We start from the raw sequence: 19,969 nt of genomic DNA, 5'->3' as shown, positions 1-19,969 counted from the left end.
ATGATAATATTCCTTTCTTTTAAAAAAAAAGCATTTCCTGTGTTGTGACCTCCAATGAGTTCTACACAATGGTATAAAGGGAATATCAAAGTGTGGGCAAAGGGTCTGTTTGTGTTTATACAGAGGATCAAAGCCTAATTTGGCGACCCAGAAAATGAACTAAGATACGATATGAAGAAGAACTTCCAGCATCAGCACTCTCTGGAAGAGTCATACCGGAAGATGATCATCAAGAAACCTCAACAAAGATCCAGGCGATGCTGCAGTTGCAGCTGCATTCATCCCACCGGTTCCTGGACTTGCCATGGGAATGAAGAAGGAGATATCTAAGCTGGCCTGTGCATACAGTAAAACAACAAATTTGACTGAATATATACTGTTGGAACTCAACCAAGAATTAGGAGAAGTGCAAGTTGTAGCGCTCCAAAACCTTACAACTACAGACTATCTACTGTTAAAAGAACATATGGGATGTGAACAGTCCCCAGGAATGGGTTGTTTTAATTTGTCTGATTTCTCACAGACTGTTCAAGTTCAGCTGGACAATATCCACCATATCATAGATAAGTTTTCACAAATGCCTAAGGTGCCTAACTGGTTTTCTTGGTTTCACTGGAGGTGGCTGGTAATTATAGGTCTGCTTTGGTTATGTAACTGTATTCCTATTAAGTTAAAGTGTGTACACAATTTAATTAGTAGTTTTAAACCTATACATGCTGAAGTTACTCTACAAGAAGATATGTCAAAGAAATAATCAATCTTCCCATGTTATCTTCCATCTGCTACTTCCATAGCTTTTCTTCTTCCTTCCTAATTACAACCTTAAATAGAATTCGTGCCTCATATCGAGTATACCGAGAATCATAATTCCTCCAAGTGGTAAAGATACCTCAAGACAAATGCTGGGCATAGAAGCCACAGGGCATCAATATGCAAAGAAGTAGAAAGCTAACCTTTTCAAACAATAAGGCTTCTCTCTCACTTACCAACTTTACATTACCCTGTATGGCCCTGGAAGATGACTGGTTAGCCAGAGACGGGTAAGATTCTTCAAGGGAGGAACAACCAAAGACAGGCACAGTCGTAGGGGAGCCATCAGGTGAGAAATTGGGGATCAACAGAGGTGAGGCTTAGAACCTCACCCCCCTGTTTTAAGAGAAATCTTCTGCATCCATGGATGTTTTATTGCCCTTGTCTAGCTTGGATTAACACTTAGTCTACAGGCACCCACCTGATCATCTACATTTGCTCTCTTACAGCACTAAACTATGTTTTCTACCTTTATCTTGCATCTACCTACTACTTCAGCATTTTATTAAAAATTAATAATAATAATAATAATATTAAGTGAGAAATGTGGGATTCACATATAAATCAAGTATAAAAATCAAACGAATATTCATATTTGACCTGATTGTTTATAGTTCATAATATGTTATCAAAACCGAAAGTTTCTGTGATGACTGCCCTTGTACTGTTCACCATGTTAAGAACTTACTCACTATGTAAGAACTTGTTCACCATGTAAGAACTTGTTCATTATGCTTCAAAAGATTGGAGACTGACGAGAATTATGCTTGGGGTGGATTAATGATTGTACATTGAGCATTGAGTCCTCTATACGGAATTTTATTGTTGTTAACAACCATTTGATCAATAAATATGAGAGATGCCCTCTCAAAAAAAAGACAATGTAGTAATGTCTTTTATATAAAAAGCATAAGTTAATGAAGGATACACATTGTCATATATTGCTGATGATTGCACAAAATACTTCCACCTCACTAGAAGAAAAAAAACGCTTTACATAATCTCTCTCTAACACACACACACACACCCATGAACCAATTACAAATACCAAAATAATGAGTGGTATGATTTTGGTATTCTTTATACTTGTATTTTCAATTTTCTTCAACTCCTACATTTATAGTTAGAAAATCTATTAAGATACACAAATCCATAATCCTTAATCGTTAGCACAGAGAGACAGAAGGAGAGTGAGAGAGCGGGAAAATGATGGAGAAAGAATGAGAGGGAAGACTTCAGACTTTCCTGACTTTTATTTCCTGGCATAGGACTCTTAGCCAGTTATTACCCGCTCTGTGCTCCAGTGGCCTCATGTATACACGGGGCTATAGTGCTTACCACCTCATGGGGTTGCTGCAAGGATTGAAGAGCATAAAGGGTTTAAAACAGTAAGACCTAAATAAATGTTAGCAATTATCATTCCCACAGTCTTTCCTCTCTGTGAAAGAAAAATAAGGCAGAGCTAATACTGAAGCATCAGGGACTCTTCATATAATTATTACTGAAACAGATGTTCTCTAACACAAGAATATTGTTGATGAATGATCATCTTTGTTTTCATCGTGTATTGCTCCATTATCTCCCACTCAGATGGATTATCAACTCCTAATGCTACTTTTTATGTTCCACCTCCACCCAATGCAGCTGAAATGATAATACTGATGAGGTACAGTACATGGCCTAGTGGAGCTGGTTTATTTAACAAGAATCTGGCTATAGTAACACATTAGTAATTGCATTTAACAGTAAATACATATTGATTATACTAATAAATTATTCATTGTAGCTGTTTTGGATGTGGAAGTAAAAATATCCTGCTTTGCGTCATCTCAACTGTGTTTATATGGACTTGGAAATCTTTCTGCTACTCTTTGAATAGAGTGCTGCCATGTCATTTCTCAAATGTTTTATCCAAGAGGAGTTCGTTTCAATGAAAATGTTTTGGAAACATGGACTGCCACACATACCATCTCCAAAAATACTAACATAATAGATCAAATCTGTGAAAATAACTCAAGCTTTGATCAAGAGGTTGCACTAAAATTCCTCACTTTATTACATTCCAGGAACAGAGGCAGCCACAACTAAATGCATTCTGTCTAACCCATCAGAGACCCAAAAAGAGTGAGGAGCGGTGGGTTGTTTTACTTCTTTATGATAAAACTGACCCTGAAAACATAGAGTTTAATATCTGGTAAGCCAAAAACAGGGGGGAAACATTCTAAATATAATCACTCTATTCGATTAATTTTTTCCATGTGTTCACTAACTCATGAAAAGTTGGAATAGAAAAGATGACTGATGTACATATGCTGGAGATTTTACTATGTGGATAGAGTTAATACAAAACTTTTCCAGCCTTCTCTCTTTAGGACATAGTTTACAAGGTTGTGGGGAGTATACTGTGGGGTTAAGAAAGACGGGATGTCGCTGAATGGGGAAAATACAAGGAAAAGAAGGTGAAAGAGGGCACCACTACCTGTGCTCAGTGGGGCGTCTCTGAGACTGTGTCAACCAGCCACTGCCTTCATATCAGGCTCCTCAAAGGTGACAACAGAGAACTATTTGCAATATTTCAAAGAAATGAAATTATACCAGAATACTCTGTCATATCATTATGTAGTAACTAACTTGTCTTTCCCTACTCAGAAATTATGTATCAAAGCTAAAATTTAAATGGCAATAAAGTTTTCATTATTATAAAAGCAGTACCCTCAAAGGAAAAATCATATTAAAAGGGTCTTTGGGATGGATAAAGTTAGGAAACAAACATATTTAAACTTAGGATATCCCCCTATAATTTAGTAAATTATTAATTTTTATTAAGTCCTCATTTACTAACTTCTAAAATTTGTTAGCATTTAGAGGTATTGCCTATTATATTCCAGATAATCCTATTATCCCAGTTAACAGGTGAAAAAACAGAGACAAGAGAGTTCAAGATCACGTCCTTAAGAAACTGAAGACCTAGAGCTCAACCCCTGCCTCTCACCCCAGAGTAACAGCTGAAATGTTAGGTAAGAGGTTATTAATCTTTTCACTGAAGGACAGACCACATGGATAAGGAGAAAACCCCAGGAAGAGCCCTAAGTGGAGGGTGTGGGGGAGAGGGGGAGGGAGACTGAGGAACGGGGACACTGAGGACCACAAACCTCGTCCGCACAGTCCTACCGGGAGGATCCCACGGCTATCAAGACAGCACGGAATCCACTGAGCCCTCTAATCTCACCCTCTCACCTTGACCCAGATCCCTCAGGAACACACAGTTCTCACCAAAGGTTGAAAGTGCTTATGTCTTTTCCAAAAGGGGTTTCTCAGTGAGCTCTATTACACTCCAAGACAGGAGCTTTAGTCTATAAACTGGTTGTCCACTCACAGCGAGAGAGATGCCCACACCCGAGGGTCCTCTTAAATGTGTTGTTCAGGTGCCAGGAAAAAAGACAGTTAGAGGGAAAAAAGCCCCCAGGTACTTGCTCTCTGGAGACATAGTTGTCAGGGCAGTTTTGTCCCAGCTAATCTCATGCTCCAATTTGCCCCGTGCCTTCTGATATAATCACCCAGTTCCCCGTGGTCCTCTCATGATCTCATGATGGTAGATTTTGTTTTAACGAATGTGGGGTCAGTAGACCTGCTGTGTATCTAGGGATCATCTAGTTTGATACCTTAAGTTTCCAGATGGGGAACCTGAAGCAAGAGGAGATGAAATATCCCACGATCGTGACACAGCCAGCGAGCTGGTAAAACAGCTTCAGAACAGTAAAGTAGATCTGTGGGTACCTCACTGTTTATAAAGCACCCCCATTACACACACACACACACACACACACACACACACACACACACACACGCACACACACGCACATTTTTTCCAGTACCTGATCTTAATTAATCATCACAGCAAACCTGTAGGGCAGACATGGCCTTATTTTCTAAGCATAAGTGAGGAAACTGAGGCAATAAGGGATACAATAAAATTAATTCATGACAGAAATGTGACTTTTGATGGTTCCAATATGAACACTGGTATCAGACAAGGTGGGTGGAATTCTGGCTTTCCACTTGCTGGTTTGTGACCTTGAGCAAATTAACCTCTCCCAGCCTCACTACTGGCACCTATAAAGTAGCGCTGATAGTAGTGGCTACTGCATTACTGCTCTTCATAGAAATAATCAAATTAGATAATGATTACACAGCACTTATTGGAGTGTGTCACACACAGCATGCCTCCTATTAATAGTAGATATGATTTTGGCATTCTGAATTGGAATTCTTTCCAATATATTAATGCTGTATTGCTAATCCCTCAGTTAATATATCAATAAAACATCATTCCTACAATTATTGCCTGGTTCATTTTTTTTAATGGTGCTCATTTGAATGGAGTCAAAAAGTATAAACTTTTAGTTATAAATAAGTCATGGGTTGCAATGTAGTGTATTCCGTCAGGGTGTATGACCTTTGAAAAGAATTGTTGAATTCAGTTTGCCAATATTTTTATGAGGACTTTTGCACCTATATTCATTCAGATATTGAACTTTTCTTTCCTTTATATTAGTGTCCATGTCCCATTTTTGGTATCATTTAAATGCTGCCCTCATAAAAAGGGTATAGAAGTGTTACATCCTCTTCTACTTTTTGGGAGAATTTGAGAAGGATTCTCAATAATTCTTCTTTAAATGTTTCATAGACTCCACCAGTGAAGCCATTTGGTTCTGAAATTCTGGTAGGAAGTTTTTGATGACTGATTCAATCTTCTTGCTAATTGGTTTGTTGAGGTTTTTTATTTCCTCATGATTCAGTCTTGGTGAACTCTGTGTTTCTACCATTTGTCCATTTCTTCTAGCTGGACCTGTTTGTTGGTTTATAATTGTTCCTGGTAGTCTCTTATTGTGCTTTGTATTTCTGTGGTATCACTTTGAATGTCTTTTCGTTCATTTATAAATTTATGTATTTCAGTCCTGTATTTTTTTCTGTTGATGAGTATAGTTAAATGTTTGCCTGTTTTGTTTATCAGTTTAAAAAGGTAGTGCTTAGTTTCATTAATGTATCCTACTATCCTTCAGTTTGATTATATGTACTTCTTCTCTGATCTTTGTTATTTCCTTCCTTCTACTACTTAGTTCTAGTTACATACATTATAATCTTAGGTTGTTTTAATGACTTTCCTTCTTAATGGAGGTATTCATCATTATGAACTTCCCATCTAGAATGGCTTTGCTGCATTCCGTAAACTTTGGTATGTTATATTTCTGTTTCATTCAACTAGGACATTACTTTCTGTCTCTTTTGATGACTTCTATGACCCCCTGATGTGCAATAGCATATTGTTAAATCACCTCATATTATGAATCTTTCAGCTTTTTTTTCTACTTGAATTCTTACCATTGTGGTTGGAAAGGATACTTGATATGATCTCAATCTTCTTAAATATATCAAGGTCTGTTTTGTGGCCTAACATATGGTCTATCCTGGAGAAGCTTCCAAATAACTCTAGAACAATGTGTATGCTGCCTCCTTTAGATGAAATGCTTGTAAATATCTGTAAGTCCATCTGTCCTAACATGTGGCTTAACTCCAAAGTTCCATTGCTGGCAGTCCATCTGGATGATCGATCTATTGTTGAAAGTGGGGTGATGAAGCTCTCTGCTCTTATTGTATTGCTGTCTAGCTCTCCCTTCATCTCTGTTAATATCTGTCTTCTTTATATAAGTGCTCCTCTATGGGGGACATAAATACTGACAAATGCTATATCCTCCTGCTGGATGGACCACTTTATTATTATTATATTATACCCTTCTTGTCTCTTCTCAGTCTCTGCCTAGAAGTCTGTCCTTTCTGATGTAACTATAGCTATCTCCTCTCTCTTTGTTCTCCATTTACATGCAGTTTCTTTGCTTATCCCTTCGCCTCCCATCTATCTGTGCCTCAAAGGCTGTAATGAGTCTTTGTTAAGCAGCACAGAGTTGGGTTTTGTTTTTTCATATATTCAGACATTCAATGTGTTTCACTGGAGAAAGTCCTGGTACATGTAAAGTATTATTGAGAGGTGTGGACTTACCCTTATCACTTTGCTCATTGATTTCTGGCTGTTTTGTGATCCTTCCATTCTTTTCTTCTCTTTTTGCTCTCTTCCTCAGTGATTTAATGATTTTCTGTACTGGTATGCTTAAATTCTTTTCTCTTTGTGTATTTCCTAGAGGTTTTGGCTCTTTGTTATGATGAGGCTTATATAAAACATCTGTTATAGTTATAACAGTCAATTAGAAGCTGCAAACAACTTAAGCTCTAACACACACTAAAACTACAGTGTTACCCTTCTGACTCCACATTTTATCTTTTTGATGCAAAAACTTACATCTTTTTTTATCATGTCTATCCAGTAACAAACTTTTGTGCTTATAGTTGTGTCTTAATTTTGTCTTTCACTCTTCATACTGGATTTATAAGGTACATACCACTACAATGACATTAGTGTATCTGAACATAACTAGTTTTACCTTTCCAGTGATAGTTACATTTTCATATGGTTCATATTAATCACTGGCAAGTTTTCATTTCTACGTGAAGAAGTTCATTTAGAATCTCTTGCAAAACCAATAAATAGACTGTTAATGAAATCTTTAGGGTTCATTGTCTGGAAAACTCTCTATCTCTCCTTCAACTGTGAAGGACAGCTTATCCTGTAGACTGTTCTAGGATGGCATATTTCTCAACACATTGAATATATTGTACTATTCTCTCCTGGGCCTGCAAAATTTCTGCTGGAAAATTTACTGATAGTCTTCCACAGGTACTCTTGTACATAACAGGTTGTTTTTCTCTTTCTGTTTTAAGATTCCTTGTTTTAATATTTTTATGTTTTATTTATAATACATTTTGGTTTGGTTGTTTTTGGAATTTACATTATTTTGAGTACTCTGAGATTCCTAGATCTGGATGTCTGTTTTTTCCCCAGGTCAGGGATATTTTCAACCATTAGTTCTTGAAATAAGCTTTCACACATTTCACTTTCTCTTCCCCTCTGAGACTTCTAGAATGCAAATATTGATGTGCTTGTTTGATGGTGTCCCACAAGTCCCTTAAGCTATCTTCACTTTTTCCATTCTTTATTCTTTTGCTCTTCTACAAGGATGAACTGCATTGACCTAGCTTCAATTTCATTGAGTATTTTTCTACTTCATCCAATAAGCTATTGAATCTATTTTGAATTTTTCAGTTTACTATGCATCTATGTGATTCTATTTCTTTTATTTTGCAACTCTTTGCTGAAATTCTCATTTTGTTCATACATTATTTTCCTAACCTTGGGGAATACCTTTATCTTCATAAGTGAACTGGTTATCAGGACAGTCACTTCTCCCTATTTCAGTAAAGTCTATTTCTAGAGTTTTATCTTCTTTTTTTTCGTTGTTTGTTTGCTCTGTTTCTTCATTTTTCTTAACTCTCTGTGTTGGGTTCCATAAATAAATAAAAGAGCCACCTCCTGTAGTCCACAAATGCTATCTTGTGTAGATGTAAGTTATCATCCATCCAGGCCCTACCTCATAGTTATCTCTCAGTCCTTTGTGGTTTCCCAGGAACCTTTGTTCTTCCCAGTAGCTTCTTGAAGTTCATGGCATAAGAAGAACTGTTAGTGACCTGAAATGGAGGATCTCTTTCAAGAACTAGATGCAGGGTGACTGGTACCAGACACTCAGGAAGCATTTTGAAGGAACAGAAATAGATTTATTTTGGAGAAATACTAGACTTGGGTGTTTCTTTCTATATCCTCTGCACTAGTCCTGGGGATGATAATCAGTTAAGAACTATTTTCTTGTGGGCTGCAATCCCTGGGACTCTTGTGGAAGTGCTAATGACCAACAGGGCCAGGCTGACATGGGATGTACCTCTGAGCAACAATCACAAAAACTTGGGCACCAGGTGTGTGCACAGGCTCCTTCCCAGGAGAGACTGGTGACCTGGAGTGGGAAAGTATGAAAATGTGAAGATGACACTTGCAGACCTCCCTGGTCTCCAGCAGGGCTGGCAATCTGTCTGTAGGTGTGTGTTAAATTAGAAGCCTCACACATGGTCTGCAGCTTTTACAATAAGCAAATAGATCTTTTCCATTGAGATGCTGGAAGTTGGATGTTTCTGAATGCTGTCCCTTTACTAAGACCTGGGAGAAAATCGGGGAGAAATGTCGCTATGCTCCAATCTGTGGGTCTCCTGGATTTAAGTCCAGTTGGATTTCAGAACTCGATGTTTTTGGGTTTCATCCCTCAGACTCTTGAAAGTTGGGACACTGGCTATTGGGTCCAACTTCTTTACTACTCAAAGAGAAGCTGGGAGAACTCAGAACTACACACCAATGGCTCTGATGGTATAGATGCAAAAACTCTTAACAAAATATTAATAAATGTATTTCAACAACACATCAAAAATATCATACATCATGATCAAGAATAATTTATTCCTGAGATGCAAGCATGGTTCAATATATAAAAATGATTAACTTTGATACACTGCATTAATAGAAAGACAAATATCATACGATCATCTGAAAAGAAGTTGAAAAATTATTAACAGAATACAACACTTTCATTATTAAATCAATCAAAAAATTGGATAATAAAGGAACATACCTCAACATAGTAAAAGCCATATATAACAAATGTGCTGAACAACACAAACAACGTGGGAAATGCAAAAAACCAAAATGAAACCCACCTCACACCTTCAGAATGGCATCATCAAGAAGACAAGGGTTGGCACGCGTTGGTGAGGACGTGTAGAAAATAAGCCCTTATATACTCCTTTCGGGAATGTAAATTCTTTTAGCCACTATTAAAAGTAGTGTGGAGGTTACACAAAGGGCAACAATGGGAATGCCTTATGACAGAGCAATTCTGCTTTGGTCTATATATATAGTGGAAATAAAAACAGGATACTAAAAGATATCCACACCCACATGCTTACTGAGCATTATTCACGAGAGCCATGATGCAGAAAAAACTAAAGTGCCTGTCAGTGGATGATGGGTGAAGAAGACACAGCAGATACAAACAGTGGAGTATTACAGGGCTATGAGAGTAAGGAAATCCTATAATTTCTGACAACATGGATGGAATTTAGGATCATTATGCCAGGTGAGATAAGCCAGAGAATAATGTGTCTAATGTACAATATCATTAATATGTGGAATCTTAAAAGTCATAATCAGAGACGTAGAGAATAAAATGGTGGTTACAAGCAGCTTGAGAACAAGAGAATTGAGGAGATGCTATTAAAGAATACACACTAGAACTCAAAGACAAATAAATCTGGAGATCTAATGCTCTGCATAGTAATTATATTCCATATGCTACTATAAACCTCACAGAGTTCTGTCTCATGAGCAAGACCTCAAGAACCCTTACAGACAGACTTGTCACACATTTTTATACATTTTTAAGAAGCAGTTCTTCAGAGAGCATGAGGCTACAGATTTATTCACACTGCATTCTCTCCATGGCTGGGTGAAAGCCCTCACATACTTTCCCAGTGGTGCAAAAATTTCACTTCTCTCAATTCTGCCCATGTGGAAGCTCATGAAAGATTTGGTAAAACCTTCAAATACTTCTTCACTTATATTCCTTTATTAAATAAAATAACTCATATCACTCACCAAACTGAGACCCAAACAACATTAAGAGCAAATGACATGCCAAAGATAGTATGTATTGTAATGACATCTGTTTCGTATAAGCTTATTCAAGTCTAATATCAATCAGGCAAATCAATAGTCGGTGCTATTAAATATGTTATTCTTTTTAACAGACCACGAAGACCAGAAGCTTTATATAACCCGGCCGGAGGTGAGAACCCTGCCTATCCTACTGTCTATTTTCTTCCTTGGTATTTAAGGGCTTCAGGAACATATCAGAATTAAAGTAACTCTAACCATTCTACGCCATCTATTATATCACCCCCTTTAAACATAAAACATTAAAACATAAAATGAAGAACATGGACAATAAGAGAAGATGTATACCAGTTTACCCTATTTATTCTTCTTTTTGGCAATATTGAATATTCAGTAGCTCTGTGATAACAATGAACTCTCACACAAGGCTCCCCTTACCAAACATGAACCGGTGCTGACATATCAGAATATATTTGATAAGATGAACCATTGACTATTTAAAACAAGGTAAATTTTCTGAATTTAATACAGGAAAGAAAGAGAGGTTTGAATGCAAACTCTCAGAAACAACTATTGGCTGTGACATGGAATTTGAAAATATCTCAATCAAAGACCCCCACTGGAAACTAAATGCCAGAAACTAAATCACTAGACTCATAAGTAAATGGCACTGCAGTGTCCACATCCTTTGGTTTATGCAACTTTATGATTCTGTTGGGATATTATATGGTTGGAATTTCCTCCTTCCATAGACTAGAGCTGGTAGACATGAGGATATGAACAAAAATGTATTAGATGGTTAGCACTGAAAGAGGCCTTACACAAATATTAGCTGTCTGAGGCTGCTGTTTCCAGGAGGCATAATCAGATCAATTTTATAGCTTTCTTTCTGTCCTAATGCCCAAACCCTATCTCTGTTTACTCCAAATCGGAACAGACACAGAAAAAAACATTAATCACCATCATGTAGTTCCATTAGAATAATTATCAGACAGGGATTTTACACTCCTGGAGCCTGTGCCAGGTTTTTCTCAGGGTTCAGTTTCAGAATCAAGAAGCGGCCAAAAGTTTTTAAACCTTGATGTTTCACAAATACACGTGGAAGGATTAATAAAAAATGAGACCATTCCTCGTATAGACTGAAAGTAATGAAGCTCCAAGACTTAAAAATCTTATGTGTGTGTGGATCTGTACCATGTATTGGTACATTTTGGTGTATAACTTATGTCAAATAAAACCTTCTGTGTCTGAAGGCAGTGTGAAATTTGTAATGGTTGATTCATATGTTCAGTATTGCGGGTTAAGATGATTCTGAAGGAATAATATGTTAAAAAATGTCAGAATCAGTGAACTCAGTAATGGCCTCCCTTCTTCTGCAACCTCTTCAAGGCATCTTTGATTTCCTTGTTCCTCAGACTGTAAATCAAGGGATTCAACATGGGAATCACCACTGTGTAGAAGACTGATGTGAATCTGTCAAAAGTAGAAGACCCACCAGAGATGGACATCAAATAGACAAAGCTACTTGAGATATAGAAGAAGGAAACTGCTGTCAGGTGAGAAGCACAGGTGTTGAAAGCCTTGGACCTGCCTTTAGCTGTAGTGATCTTCATGATGGAGATGACAATATAGACGTAGGATATCATGACAACAAGGGCATTTATTATCCCAAAGATCATTGTTAAGATAGCAAGTAGGAGCTTGGCAGAGAAAGTGTCAGAGCAGGACAGGACTAACAGTTGGGGCATGTCACAGAAGAAGTGCTGGATGACATTAGGTCCGCAAAAGTGGAGTTGAAGAATGACATACAGCTGGGATGAAGAAGCAGAGAGTCCAGCCACATAGGATCCCAGCACCATCCCAACACAGAGGGTGGGTGACATGATTGATGAGTAGAGAAGTGGATTACAAATGGCAGCATAGCGGTCATAGGCCATGGCTGTCATGAGACAAGACTCACTCACTCCCATGGTTGCAGAGAAGAAGTACTGAACAGCACAACCCACAACGGTGATAGTATGTTGTTCCAGGAAGAAGTCAGAGAGCATCTTGGGGGCTGTGGAGGTCACATAGCTGATGTCTAGGAAGGACAGGTTGCTGAGGAAGAAGTACATGGGTGTGTGGAGGTGGGAATCCATCCTTATTAAGATGATGAGGCTCAGGTTCCAAGTCAGAGTTGTAACGTAGATCACCAGGAACACAACAAAGAGCACTGCTTTGATTCTGGGAAAATCTGAAAACCCCAAGAGGATGAAGTAGGTGATCTCTGTAATATTTCCTCTCCTAAACATAGCCTTTCTGCTCCTAAGATCAGAAAAGAGACAACACAATTCATTGCTGACTCAAGTCAAATGTGGTAGCATTACAATTCTCACATGTGCCACCTTTTTCCTCCACTGAGCACCAGAAAAAGGGAAATGCTCACTGTTCTGGTGGAAACACAGCAGCTTTTATCTCACATTATCTAGGAGTACCTGTACAGTGCATCAAGTTCTCAACTAAAACGTGAGTTTCCATGAGAATTGAAAGAGGTATTTAAAAATTTGATGAAGAATATTTTAAAGAATAGAAATTCTGTGATTATTATACATTGAAATAAGTGATGAAAATATGTTTTTTAAAAAAACCTCTTTTTATGCATTGTAAAACTTGCTTTCTGATAAGAAAAGCATATGTGGCATCAATCCAGGTTAAATTTGTAAGAGCCCTTCTGTTCTCCATGGTCATACTGATAAATTCTTAAAAAATTTCTTCCAGTATCCATAAGAAAAGCATTTACTGTACCTCCAAGGGGAAATATGTTGCCTACCTGAGGCAAATAACCTTTGAAGCCAACACCACTCAAAGGGAGAAATAAAATGGGATAAACCTGTTTATTGCTTATAACTTCTGCTCACCCGTGTCTCTCGTGACCCGGGTGCCAGTCCTCACCTAACCACTCCAGTCCAGGTATGTGCTCACTATCCACACCCGTTGTAATCACCTAGTGATCTGAAGATGGAACACTTCTCTCCACACCCTGGAAACACCTATTGATATGGAAATGCACTAAGGCCGAGCCAGACATTCTGGATATATTGCAATGTTATACACAGTCCACCCTTCCAGAAATCTCACCTCACAATCTACTTGCTCCCCATCATCGGTAACAGCCAGTGTGCTAGAAAACTAGAGCACTGTAACCAGACTAATAACGTACAATAACAGCGGCAATAAAAACAAGATAATCCTCAAGGATTCAGCTAGGTTCAAAGTTCCATACAGATTAAGTCCCTGGCTTGCCCTTCCCACAGGAGCCAGTAGCTGAACAGGTAGGGAGTTCAGAGTAATTATCACTCAGCAGCTGCAGCCAGTAAGTCGGTCACGGACACAGGAACTATAGAAGAAAATAACCTTAAGGGCAATAGGATACATGTTTGAATGACACCCGCCTGGGAAAGTCTTGTCCATCAGGAGGATGCATGCAAGAGAGTGGTCCCGTGACAGGACAGTGTCAGGAAAGGGATCTCGTCCTGGTCTAGTACACCACACTTACACCCCCTCCCTGTGAGGGTTACAGATGGGTCACTGTACAGGGCTCTGGGAGGTGTATGCACTGGGCATAATGATAAAACAAAACTTCCCTGTAAGATGCTCTTACCTCCCGGGTGTTTTGGGTGCACTATGTGATCTTTGGGGGTCACTCTGCTGTTACTCCAGGAACACACAGGAGGCCAGCTTCCAGGCCTTTTCACCAAGGTGCCAGAAAGGCCAACCATCGTTGATCCATATGTTGAAATGTCCAGAATCACATCCACTCAACAGAGTCTCTAGGGTTTAGTGCAGTAGGGATGGCAGCAGGATGTTGCTCTGCTGGCCATATCCTGGCTTCAATAACTCCCCTTTAGTTTGCACATACAGTTTTACAGGAGAGGCAGCAATGTGTGTTAGCATGTCCACAGACCTCAAGGCTCCTTTTTGGGGCTTCTCATTCAAATGACATAGCACTGCCTGTAAGTGCACTGACCAGCACCATAGACTATTGTTGTATGAACTTGGGCCAGACTTTGAAAAACCATTGTACCTCCCTATCAACCCTGCCATTGTATGGTTATATGGTACATTAAACTGTCACTTTATCCCTAACTACTGCACACATTCTTGAAATGCATGTCCAGTAAAGTGGGTGCCTTGATCATTCTCAGTGACCTGCAGCCAGCCTAAGGCCGCAGAGATGCTCTAGGCCTCCTTGGTGGTTTGCTGATCTGCACGATGTGCAGGAAGAGCAATCAACAGTCCAGTAGCTGTGTCCACACAAGTCATAGCATACATCCCACATAATCTTTTGCCCCACATGGAACAAACACTGATGTAACCATTGGACAACATCAGTGGCAGGCTTTCCTTCTAGCCAACAAACACATCTGGGCCAATGTGTCTCCTTAATCATTCCCTGGGAATGCCAAAGGCAAATAATCAGTCACATCGTATTCAGTAACTGTCTTGGTCTGACAAGAGGCCCATAAGTCTTGCCACAACTCTTGCCCTCAAGGGGGCATGTGACCAACCATCCAGTTGGCACAGGACCATGGCAGTAGCCACACAGTCAACCCTGGTAGACGACCCAGCTGTCAGTGCAGACAACTATGGGGGAATGCTCCTGGCTGATCACTAGCCATACGGCCCACACATCACCCCATTGGCTGCTATTCCCCTCTCCATCCTCCATCCATACTGTCTCAGTCTTAGGATGGAAAGACACAGCCCTCCACTTAAGGGGTTGCCTGAGACTGGAGTAATTTGGGTACCAAGCATCTTCAAGTACAGGGCTTTTCCCTCCAGAAGAGGACTCTTGGATACCAATGGCTACTATCATATGCCCAGACAAGCATCAGAATTCTCCATATCAGGGGCTAGTGGAAAGTGTGCTACACTGCTCTAATTATGTGTCCCATTTGGCCATTGTAGGTGTCTGTACCACACCACTCCACAGCCTTTAGTTCCAGTCTTGCACCCACCCTGCAATGGGACATGTAGTTATTACTTTCATCAGAGTTGTTCCATTGATGGCCTCCACAGCTAGCCAAGTGTGGTACACAGCAGCCAGTTGCTTCTCTATCAAGGTGTACTGGGCCTCTGCTCCTTCCCATACTTGTGAAGAGAATCCAATAGGTTGGTGTTTCCATTCAAGCCACTGCCAAATGCCCCATCCACAGCCATATTTGGTTACATGAACATCTAGCTCACAGGGCCTTGATGAGTCCATTACACTCAAGGCCAGTACAGCCTTGATTGCTCACTTAGAAGCAGTAAGAGCAGCTCCACTTGTTTCATCCCGGTCCCACCTGAAGACTTTTTGTACCAACCAGTATAAGGGCTTCAGAATTTGTGCGAAGTGTGGGAGAAACCCTCTCCAGTAGCCCAAAGATCCCCAAACCTCTTGTAATACTGCCACAGTTGCAGGGGTAGAGAAAGCATGGAACTTTTCTGTGACTGCTTGTGGGATAACTTTGGTTTTACCCAACTATATACACCTTTAAGAAATTTACTATCTAAGAAGGTTCCTTAACCTTGGTGCTGTTCACAGCCCATCCTTTCTCCAGTTACAGCTGTCTAGGAACTCCTCCTTCTAAATCTTCAAGAGAATCAGACATGAGCATAATATTATCAATGTAGTGATACAGCTGCACAGTTTATGCTCTCTTCCATGTGGCCCAGTCCTGGGCTACAAGCCCATGACAAATGGTGGGACTGTGGAGGTATCCCCATGGAAGGAGAGTGAATCCCCACTGCTGTCCTTCCCACATGAAGGAAAACTATTTCTGACTTCCTGTGCTATGTCAATAGAGAAGAAAGCATTATCAAGGTAAACAACATAATGATATGTCCCTATTTCATGACAGTGTGTCCATAAAGGCTGCTATAGAGGGGCAGCAGCATGCAAAGGCAGTTTAACTTTACTCAATTCCCTGTAATCCAAGGTCATATGCCATGAGCTGTCCGGCATTTCCACGGCCACAGTGGGGAATTAAAAGGTCTATGAGGGAACTTTATGAAGCCCCCCTTCTTCAACTCCTGTAGAGTTCCCCCAGTTTCCTTGTGAAACCAGGCAATGTATACTGCTTACTATTTGTCACCTGTTAAGGTACAGGCAGAGCTGCAGGTGGGTGCTTAGCATGTCCCCACAGAACTGCCTTTACCACATGTTCCCTCAGTCTGAGCTGACCTGCAGTGGTCTGTAACCATAGGCCCTAAAGGATATCCACCCCCAAAATATATTCAGGGATGGGGGAAATGTACAGAGTACACTCCTTTGGGGTTCACACCCTAAATCCAAAGGGATTTGGGCTTTCATCACTCTAATTGCCTTACCCCATAGCCATCTATCAGCACAGGGGCCTCAGGAAAATGCTCTGGTTTCCCCTTAAATCAGAGAATATTCAGCTCCTGTGTCCACCAGCACCAGAGTATATTGTAAATTCATGGGGAACCAATGAATTGCTATTTCTACATGTGGCCTCCAGGCCCCACCATGTCCCCCAAGGTGGGAGCCTTGACCCCACCATACGCAGTCAAACCGTAATGCCCAGTCCTCCTCCTGTGGGGAAAAGGGCCCTGGCAGAGCCTGAGTACTGTCCCCCAGCACGTCTTGTAAGGACCCAGGCCGGACATGGGGCATTGCCTCTGGATTCATGTCATGGACCTCAGCAGCTGAAACTGCTTCTCTGGCTTTAATTGGTGCCACAGTTCTAACAAGATTCCTTTGGGCTGCCCATCAAATTTTTCTTTCACTACCCCTGCCTTTATCAAACCAACCAATACCTGTGTCCTTGAGACTTTCACGGGGCGCTTTCCACCTCTCCTTTCAGTCGTAGCCCGAACTTCGTTCCATGCTCTTATTTTCAACCTTCCCCATATCTGCTAAAGTACAGCTAACCTCACTTATGGGTTGCGCTACAGGGGTGGGGGGCGGCGGCAAGAATAGTCACTAGGGACCCAAAGAGAGATGGGGAAGCTGTGTGGAGCACCAGATTTATCATTCCTACAGTGAACAACTCCTCATCAGGGCCCTGGGGGTCCATACTATAGATGATATTTTTCATGCGCAGCTCCCATTGTACCTGCTGGAGCTCTGCATATGTTACCCAGCTAGTGGGTAAGTATGGTAAGTAACCCTGATTAGGCCAAAGTGCCCTGATGGCTGCTGTCAGCCAATCCAGATGTGCCTGATTCCCTGAGATGTGACAGGCAGTTTGCAACCACTGAGATAGAGAAGGATGAGTCATCAGGGAAGCGAGTCTACTCATTTCAGAACCCAACATAACAATGTTTTCCATCCTCAAAACCCAGATATATACAGGCTATGTAGGCAGAGGTTCCGAGGGCTTCTGCCTGTAACAGACACTCACGTCCACCAGCTCATCCTGGGTACAGGGGCTGAGCATGCAGTGCTCCACAACCTGGGGAGGGGGCCACTCCTCCCTCTGAGGAGCACACAGTTATTGCATTTTATTTACTTAATAACACCAGGTGGGCCTTCAATACAGGAGGGGCTAGTGCCTTTGGTGGTGTCCTTGGCAACAATTCTGCCCTCATTCCAACCCACTTACCCTCCCCAGGCTCCTGCTGCTTTGATCTGTCTCAACAACTGAGGACATCACTCCTTCCTCCCACACCCCCATGGCCCCCTGCACCACAGGTTCTCCTGCTGCCTCCTCCCTCGCTGATAACGTGTGTTTCAGGAGCACAACCTGACTGCCCAATAAGTGTCTCTCTTTCTTTAGGGCGTCCCATAGGTCATCGTCCAGCTCCTCCAAGCAATGCCTAAGTGTGCCTCTCTCCTCAATAACCTTTCCAATATCTTGAGAAACAAACATCACACAATCCCAGCCACCACACAACCACTTAGGGCCTCTAAGCAGTCTTCTATCTCCATCTCATGGAGGACTAATTCCACAGCTTCTGGTGTCTCAACTCTTCCCCATTTCTGGAGAAGGCACCACCTGTTTAGAAGGTGTTTCCCTCTATACCAGGTCCCTACTAGGGGCTTCCCATGTGGAAGGCCCATAGATGTGGCTTCAGGTGAAGCTGCACCCTCCACAGCTAAGGGGCCTCCCCACCATTCACAATGGGTTCTGCGTCTCTCCCCAACATCTCTAGGGGCAGCCTGCCCAAGTATCACACCCATGAATACACATTACTGTTTCAAAGTTCCTGCCAACTACCACCATGAAAACTCCAGGGGGAATACATGTTCCAAGCCAGGGGGAAATAATCTTTGAAGCCAGAATCAGTAAAAGAGAGAAATGAAGTGGAAGAAACCTGTTTATAGCTTCCAAGCAGCCGTCTAATTGTGCTGGCCCATGTCTCTCATGACCCAGCTGCCCGGCCCCACCAAACCTCTCTGGTCCATGTGTGCGCTCACTCTCCACCTCCTCTGAAGTCATCTAGTGATCTGGAAATGAAGTACTTCTCTCCACCCCTTGGTAACACCTATTGATATGGAGAGGCACTGAGGCCAAGTGAGAGATTCTGGAATATTGGAATTTTACCCACATTTACCCGTTTAGTAATAATTTCTCAAACTTGTGTAAATGTATTTAGAATTTGATCTCCAAATTGGTCAGGAAATTATATCACAGTTTATAACTCTGATAATATTTTGTTGGGGCACAGCATGTGTGACCAATGAAGTTATAGAATATGTGTACTAGGGAAGCCTTCATAGAAAGTACACAAAAGGGAGGCTGGTATAGCTCACTGTTGACCCCAATATATTATCATTTAGAGTATTTTGATACATAAGGAATAGCATTGGAATGTAGTTAGAGATTAAGACGTTCGAGTTTTCCTTCTGATACCCTCTTGCTCTGTGTACCGGTCCCAATGGCTTAAACACACTAACACTGACCACTTACAATAAGTGAGAACCATGAGAGATCCAGAACCATCCTGTTCCTGGCAGGCTTACAGGAGAAACTTCATACAAATGCTCAGCACACAGTCTAGTACGTAGTAACTGTTTCGGAAGGTGTTGGCTATTATTATCATTGATTGTTTACAGATAACCATGAGTGACTGTTGTCCCTATTGATAGGAATGCCAGGAGTACTAGAGCTTTATGGGTCAATCTGGGGAGTTTCCAGAGAGATCATCAGCCTTGCAGGCAGCCTCAGGCATCAGAACCTAGAGGCAGACGTAGATTCTGACCTCGGACAGAAGCATGTCAAATCACCTGAGGCCATGAAGTACAAGCCAGGTAAATGATTTCATATCAGGCTTGCTTGAGTTTGAGTCTCCTTACGTCAGCTGACAACCAACATCACGCTATGACGGGCCTTGATGCAGAGAAAGAGTCCAAGTGGGTAATTTCAATGCCCAAGTACTTGATAGGTTTATTTCATATTTTTTGTTGATACACTCAGCTGCCTAGAACTTACTAACAGATTCATAATAGATAGAACCTGTTGGTTCTGTTCCATAACTTTTCTTACTTCCTTGAGGTGAAAGGGTGAA

General features: G+C 40.9%; 1 protein-coding gene across 1 annotated transcript; it reads right to left on the bottom strand.

Moving 5' to 3' along the window:
* Positions 1-11,826: 11,826 nt before the first annotated feature.
* LOC140847632 (olfactory receptor 5AN1-like) lies at positions 11,827-12,765 on the bottom strand. The gene has a single exon (XM_073228349.1). It carries the CDS (start codon positions 12,763-12,765, stop codon positions 11,827-11,829), a length of 939 nt encoding a protein of 312 aa, XP_073084450.1.
* Between the last annotated feature and the right edge of the window lie 7,204 nt (positions 12,766-19,969).

Source organism: Manis javanica, unplaced genomic scaffold (assembly GCF_040802235.1).
Source record: "Manis javanica isolate MJ-LG unplaced genomic scaffold, MJ_LKY HiC_scaffold_25, whole genome shotgun sequence".
NCBI lineage: Eukaryota > Metazoa > Chordata > Mammalia > Pholidota > Manidae > Manis > Manis javanica.
The sequence above is the reverse complement of the archived record's forward strand: the minus strand, read 5'-3'. Positions and strand labels throughout refer to the sequence as shown.